General features: G+C 38.1%; 1 protein-coding gene across 1 annotated transcript in view; it reads left to right on the plus strand.

Moving 5' to 3' along the window:
* BEND5 (BEN domain containing 5) overlaps nucleotides 1–7,771 on the plus strand; it is a 17,020-nt gene extending 9,249 nt beyond the window's left edge. Inside the window, exons 4-5 of the mRNA XM_009072109.1 lie at nucleotides 3,597–3,810; nucleotides 7,611–7,771. Coding sequence (XP_009070357.1) covers nucleotides 3,597–3,810; nucleotides 7,611–7,771 — 375 coding nt within the window. The remainder of the gene's footprint in view (nucleotides 1–3,596; nucleotides 3,811–7,610) is intronic.
* The last annotated feature ends 376 nt before the right edge of the window (nucleotides 7,772–8,147 follow it).

Raw genomic sequence — 8,147 nt, forward strand, 5'->3', positions numbered from 1 at the left:
CATTTTCAGATTTGTGATAAAAAAGACTGCACAGGTGTCTGTCCTTCTTGAAGGTGAATTCAGCGTAATTGTTGAGGACAGAATGTATGTGAAAAATAATATAATCTTGGCAATTTGACAGGTATTTGGTTCAGATAGCTTTGCTTGCCTAATATATTTAACATACATCATTTGCTTATATATTTTGTGTGTATTTGTGCAATGAAAACTTAGGATATATTCCTGTGTGAGTTTGGTTTACCTCCTTCTCTTCCACTTAAGGTCTGTGGGATAGGGCACATCCTTTAGTATTTCTATGCAGCTTTTTCTGCACCCCTTTTTCATCTGTCAGCTTCTTGGCACTTCTATTGCTGAAGTTTTCTCTGTCTTTACAGATATTAATATCTCTTTAATTTTCTTTTTGTAATTTTGCTTCTTGGTTTTGCATATTTACTAGGGCTACAGCCAGCTCAGATGCCACAAATGTGAACTAATAATATATTTAGAGTGTTGGAGGGTGGTTTTCTTCTTAAGTTTTCCTTATTTATGCCTTTATTTCATTATTCCTTTATTGGCATGCAGCACTAGAGTAGTCAAAATACTTTTTTACAAACCTTGCCCTTTGTGGCATTGGATTTGATCTTAGGATTCTTTCAAAGTAGATAAATCTCTCCCCTCCAGAGGGAGAACAGAGTTACTGAAAAAGAGCCTATGGCATTCATTTAAAGAAAAGAAAGAAGAAGGAAAAAAAAAAGAAGAATAAAGAGTTCATCTTCTGAGACACATTTTAGATCTGTTTCAGATGTTAGCACAGTTATGGTGGTGAGCATTGCTTTGAATTTGCTGTTGTCTCTGTTGCATTGTGCTTGAAGGTAGATCCTGCAGTTGCTGAAATTGGGGGTAGATTTCCCACTGATTTCATCAAACCAAGAGTCTGGCCCATGGGGCAGCAAGAAGGAAACAGCTTCTGAACCTGGAGTACAGTTAGCTTCCTGTAGCTTTGGGATTACTAAGAAACAGTACCAGGCCTGTTGTACAGAGAGGTAAACTGAGACAAGGACAGATGAAATTCCTCACTGTAACAGTGCTAGAAATAGAAAAAGAGAGACATAAGATTTCTGTGGCTGTGACTGTCTGTCACATAGTTGCTGTTACCAAAGGTGTTTCATACCACTGATAACATTTTTAATAAATGAAACATGTTCAAAGAAGAGATGATCTGTCTGAAGCATAAGTATTAAAAATATTTCCTGAAACTTGTTCTTTTCTTTTAAGTAACTTCAAGCTAATGAATAATGGAGTAGCTTAGGAGACTAAATAATCTTTCTCAAAGACAAACCCTAATTTTGACAGAGGGAAATCAGATTTTTGATCAAATAGAGAAGTCTCTGCAACTAACGTAATACAGACATCCAAAATTTAGTATGTCACAACATTCCTAATCTTAGTTATTTTCTAAGTAACTTATAGTCATTTTTCTAGAGAACTTTCCCAAGATCAAACCAGAAATAACTGAATTATGACTGTAGTGTGATTGTTTTCTGAGCACACTCCTGATTGAAGTTGTCTTACAAAATATGTAGAGAGCACCAAAAGTGTGAATTTTTTTAAGCATTTATGAAGAGGCTCAACAACAGAGAATAAAGGGAAAAAAACATAAAAGGTCTTCATGTTGTAGTTATTACTAGTTTCATTTCTGTCCATTACAAAATCTAAATACCATGTAGACTTGTGAAAAGCTGCTTAGAATGCCTTTAGTGTAGAAGATTCTGCAGGAGAGGCAGCTTGCTTTATAGTTTTATGCTTTGAGGAAAGTAGTTTTCATTTGGTTTTTATAACATAGCTGGTAGCCAAACCATTCATATTATTCTACTTAAGTTTTTAAACAACTAGTTGCTTTTGAAAGATGCCGTTGTAATAAAAAGTTTCTTCAGGTTATAGCTCTCATTAATAGTTAAAACATGTTTCCATTTAGGGGAAAAATGGAATTTAGTTGAACGCAGGCAGTAAAATTATGGGTATGTAAAATTTTACAGTAGCTTTGTCCAGTTTACATTGCATTTAATGGGACTTATGTGATACAGTTCAGATCTGTGCGGGTAACAGGCGGAGTTTATGTAAAGCCACATGAAAGGAGTAAACCCACAAGATTAAAGGCAGAACAGTTAAGGCAAACAGGGTCTCCTGATACAGTTTTAGCATAGGATTTTGTTCACGGGATTTTTTTTAATAGTGAGGAGGCAGTAAGTTTTTATTAAAGCCTTAAGTTACAGAAAGAACCTCCATTAGACCAGATCTAATGCAACCTAGAGTTTGGATAAATAGCAATCCAATTGATGCATATTTTTTGTATTCTGCACTTTTACAGATTATCTGAAAGTAAGTGCAATGAACTCTAAGCAGCAGTTGGGATGCCTAGGTCATGCCTTAGCTTGTTATGCATGATGAGCCAGTGTGGGTCCCACTGAATGAAGTCCATCACCATGTGAAAAAGCTTTCAGTGTGCAGAGGTAGTTCAGGGGTCTCTGGGAATTGGAGTACAGACATACAAGGTACAAAGTACTTTCCGTGGTACCACACAGGGCCAGGGTGTGTGTCCTGGCTGCACTTGTGTCACACCTGTGCTGGTTACTAGCGGAGATACTTCGCTCGCTGATGCTTGATGGTGTCCTGATTGTCAGGACTGTCAGCTCAAACATACAACAGTAGCAGCCTAAGGATGGTACTTGGGTTCTTGTCATGCATTTGTCTTAAGACTGGAGCACTGGGAATCTTGAGATAGAGACATGGTGTAGCTCCGTGGGAGACAACCCAGCACAGTCAGAGATGAACAAGACAAATAAGCAAAACTAGACTTGGGCATCTTTCTTTTGGAGATTCTAAAATGGCTTCGCAATGCATTTCCCAGTACCCATATTATCCTGCTTTACTACTGCAGTGAGATATCTCTATTTCCCATTGTTTGGATAATGGAAAGTTTATGATGTTGCAGCAATGGGTCATTGCTTAGATAGATTAATTGTACATGATATACACACTCTGTGATAGAACTGGAAGTTTTACAAAGCTTCCAGGCTTTCTTGGCTTATATTGAAATTGCAGCTCTCAAAATCCTTTCCCCTATTCCAGTTACTTTAAACAATCAGGCTGAATTTTGGTAACAGGTATGGGATACAACTTAGGAAGTAATTTCCTCTCTACTTCCTCTGAAATATAGGCTTTGGGTAAAGTCTGTTTCAGACAAAGGGGAGCATTTCATCTTGCTCCTGAATTAGGCTGGTGCAACTGCTTGGTTTATATACTGTGCATAACTTTATAATACTGGATGTGTTCACTGTTTTCTTCTTCAATCTCAGTTCCTGACCACAGTCTTTCAGGACATAGGTTATGTGGGTGGGGAAAAGTAGACACTACAGAAAGGAACTATACTATTATATATAAAGGTTGATTTGAACTCCCTGACCCACAAAGTTGGAGAAGTTTCAGAGTGAGGCAAAATGAATTTGTTCAGCCCTAATCACTGTTATTATAGTACCTAATATTAATGTTCCTACAGCACTTGGATACTGTTGTGTGCTACATACCATAGATAAGTTGTTATTATTACTACCTTCTAGGTCCATCTTGGCAGTGGAATTTGGGTAGATGAGGAGAGATGGCACCAGCTGCAAGTAACACAAGGAGATTCAAAGTATACAAAAAATCTAGCGGTTATGATTTGGGGAACAGATGTTCTCAAGAACAGAAGTGTCACAGGAGTTGCAACCAAAAAAAAGAAAGATGCCGTTCCCAAGCCACCTCTCTCACCTCACAAATTAAGCATTGTCAGAGGTAGGTTATTTGAAAACTTTTGCTTCCTGCTTTGGAGTTTAACCATTAATCACCGAGTTGAAAGATGCTTCTTTTCAGCTCATATAAAATTAACTGATTAAAAACTGTAATTCAGATTGCTATTGCATTGTGAAGTACAGACAAATCCAGGAAAAGTAAAGCACATTGCAATAGCTGTGCACAGTGCAGGCCTTCACAGCTGAAGAGTTGTACATTGATTTCAGTAAGGTTTGAGAAGGTCATCACTTTTTAAACCATTTGCAGGGCAGGACTCTGAGCCTGGAGAACAACACATTGTTCTAGAATTCATTTATAACATAATGATTTTTAAAAAATGCATATATTCCTTATAACAAGACTGAGAGTAGCTTTACCACATTCTTTCATCCAGAATATAACCAGCTCTGGCATGAGGCACAGAAACCATTATAGCTGTGACTATAAAAATACGTATACCTTCAAAGGCAAGAAAGAATAGTTTTACCCTTTTAAGTGGAGAAAATAGTAAAAATGAACTGTTGCACTTGAATTGAAATTTGGACAGGAAGAGTAAATCGCTGACCTCATCTGGCAGGGAAAATTGCAATGACACTTCGAGTAACTGCAAGCCTGAGTCCATGTATGTAGTACTTTGAGAGAGAAAAGGTCTTCTCCTTTATTTAAAATGAATGGTGAATTTCAGTCCCTTTGTATCATCATGCCTCTGTTGCATTCATTTCTGTCTCTCTTGGTATTTCAGGCTTCTTTTTAAGTCAGAACTGAGTTGGTTCCTTATGGAATACATACTGAAATTGGATTTTTAGGTTTTGTGTCCATACTAAATTGCAGCAGGGCTGAAAGAAATCTCCCTATTTAGCAGAGCTTCATTGTTCCTGTTCTTAGTTGCTATGTGCTCTTAACTGAACTTGTTAAGAGGTGTTGTAATCTGCCTTGCAAGTACCATGTTTTGGAGTAAGAAATATGATTCCTTTTTGAGTGTGTGCGTGTGTCTGTGTCTGTGTTGTGTGGGGAAAAACTGGAAACTTACCTTCGTACTCTCATCTTTCTTCATTTGTAAGAAATGAGTAGAAGACATGGGGTGTTTTTACTAATTTGCTTCAAGAATATATTGTGAAAGTGGAAACTGTTCCATGCTGATTTTCTAGGTCTGGCTGGGGCTTTTAGGTACAATCCTTACACAGGTGATGTACTGGCCACATAAGGAATCCACTCTGTGGCTGTGGCTACCCTTGTCGGCTCCAAATGAGAAGCAGCACTGGTTGCCCAGCTGTGTGCTTACAAGCATGCAATAAAAAGGGGTTATTTTTCAGTGCCCCATTGCAAAGTGTTTTCTGTTTTCCCTGCTGGAAGCTGTTGCTCCTCAACACTGCTGGCAGGGTTGCTTCTGTGAGAATTTCCTCTTCTGCTTCTGTCAGGGCCACTCTGTGTTGTTTGAGCCATTTAAATGACTCTTTCTTCTAACTCCCTTTGTTTTGACTGCAGCGAGTTTGGGAGTAGACTCCAACAGGCACATGGTGAGAGGCAGAGGGGCCCTTCTCTTTCTTCTTTTCCATACCTTTACACTCACCAGCAATTCAGCTGTTCTCTATTTCCTTGTTTTTCTGTGTTTTCTGTCATCCTTTTGCTTCCAGCCTCAACTCTCATTTGAATTCTACTGTTACATGCCCTGGTTTTCCATATTCTTCTTTCTGGTGTTTTTTTTTCACCTTGTCTTTGATTCTGCTTTTGTAAGACTCAAGCCTGTACAATCTCCTCTTGAACCAGTTAACCTGTATGGCCAGTGTTTTAGATGACAGCTTCCTGTGTCAGTGGGACTGGGCAGCTCCTAACCATGATCTTCCTTGTTGTCGTGTCCTCTGCATTTGCGTCAGTGTTAGCAGATCTTGCCCCACTATGGAGAAGAAAACAATATAAAACAAAAAAATTACTAGCAAGTGGACAAGTAGGTGAAATGTGTGGAAGTTCAAGTTTCCATAGCCAACAATTTGGATCAGGCATCACAGAAAGAAGTGAAGCTCCTTGTTAGTCTTTGATGTCTACTTGAATCTTTGGTCCATTGAGCAATATGAAGGGGTATCTGTATACTCCTCTAAAACCAAAAGACAAAGAAGGAGCAGAACCCCCAAATCACTCTTTGGAGTCCCTAAGCCAGAATCCTTATGCAAGTGCTAAAGTACTATTTCTGTCCCCTCTCATAAAAATGAAAGAGGTGGAAGACAAAAAACTGTAATGATCACGGGTCTGTCTGGGTCACACTGACTTTAAGAAATAACAGCTGACGAATGAGTTCTGCCAAGTGATTCTTTGGTTGACATTGTGGCCAAACTAATAACATATTCTGTCTTTTACTGGGAGTTCACCTTACTAGATGTATCTACCACAACCTGAGAGTGTGTTTGAGATTGTTGTAGGGCAAACGTATGTCCCACAAGCACACTGGGTTTCTTCAAGTTCTCAGTGATGTGCCTCTTAGGTGTTGTATTTCTAATCATAGTTTACTGATGATCAGCATTTCAGCTATCAAGCTGCATACTGATTAATTTCATTTATTTTATATTCAGTGCATCTTGCAACATAAAACTCACATTCCTTTAGATGTTCTCATCATTCTGTGGACACAGACTAACTTATTTAAAATAGATTTTTGAACGACAACATTAGCTCTTAATGTATCTGATATCTCTCCAGCTTCTTGAAAATCCCCACTGTGTAGTATGTAATAAAGAAATGATAAAAAGTATGATGCATGGGCACTGTTATCAACCTTGTTAATGCAAAATAACCTTTTAGAAAACTTCTCAGAGGTTTCCAAATGAACTACAAAGCATGCACAGTACTTAATTTTCATAACTTTTTAATATGGTGCATTAGAAATGTTGTAAACCATGTTAATTAAGCAATAATCTCTATGGCTTTCTGCATATGAAGCAATAAACAGCTAGTGGATTAGATCACTAGGCAAAGCAGAACAGAGTTTGTTTAACCAATGTGGGAAGCCTACACAACAAAATGCATGAGAATAAACCCAAACCTGCCTGTCACTCAAGGAGTTGTGTGTGTTGCACCACTTCAGATATCAGTAAGCTCTGCAGGGTTCCAGCACCAAGCTACCAACTCTGAAGAAAGATTGTCTCAACTTTCACTGCCCTCATTGCTTTTGCTGTTACTGCTATTGCTTGCTTTTTGTATTCCAGTTAAGTTCACAAAATGTATTGTTCAAACCTGCAAGGAGATGGCTCTCATTCTGCATAATCTACTAATAAAAGCAAAATATTCCCAGGGCCAGGGCATTGAGAAAGACACAAACAATGTATGTGGGACAGATTTTAAAAATAAATTGGTTCAACTGTTCTCCTACCAGTTACTGCTGCTTATTGTTTACACCCTCTCCTGAAGGTGTGAAGGTAGGAGTGACTCACTGGGAACTGTAGATAACAATAGTTCTGGAGAGACAGTTCACCTGGGAAAAGACTAAATCCGCTGTGAAGATTAAGACAAATAGAAGAGTTAGGCAGGCAAGACTGAAGCTGTGAAAGGTTGGGTTTAGTCTTGTTTCTGTCTAAAAACCTATTGATGTAGTCACAGCATAACTGGAGGAAGTTGGTCATGCCAAAGATTCAAGCCTGGTGAAAAATCCTGACTCTAACAAGGTAGCCAGTGAATCAAGGAAAGCTTATCTTGTCTTGCAACAAATATACACAGTGCTTAGTCAGTGCTGTCTCTTGAGCAGTTAGCCCAACTCAGAGCTGTATTATTTTCTAAAAATATCCTAATGACTCTTTCTCTTTTTTTCTCCCCAGAATGTTTGTATGATAGAATAGCACAAGAAACTGTGGATGAAACTGAAATTGCACAGAGACTCTCCAAAGTCAACAAATACATCTGTGAAAAAATCATGGATATCAATAAGTCATGTAAAAATGAAGAAAGGAGGGAATTTGCAAAGTACAATTTGCAATAAATTTTGGATTTTTAATAAAGTCTTAGTGTTTTACTTAGGTGTTGTTTTTTGCTTTGTTTGGTGTTTTTGCTGATGGGAGAATCTGACTTGAAGCGTTCCTCTCTTCTTATAACTGATTCATTTTTTGGGCGGTTCTGTCATGTTGTAAACCACTTTTAAATAATGTAAGATATATTGTAAGTTCACTCACAATGAAAAATGAAGTTTCAAAGGTTTTTCCAACGAGTTGCAGTATGTTACCTGCAGTTCTGTGCATAGGTTGTCATTCTACAAACACCAACCCAGCTGGCCTACATTTAGTTTTACTGGAGTTAGTGGATCTAAGCTGCAGTAAACATCTGCTTAGAAGGAAGAACTGTACAAAATCCACTTTGCT

This window comes from Acanthisitta chloris, unplaced genomic scaffold, assembly GCF_000695815.1.
Source record: "Acanthisitta chloris isolate BGI_N310 unplaced genomic scaffold, ASM69581v1 scaffold5873, whole genome shotgun sequence".
NCBI classification, from domain to species: Eukaryota; Metazoa; Chordata; class Aves; order Passeriformes; family Acanthisittidae; genus Acanthisitta; species Acanthisitta chloris.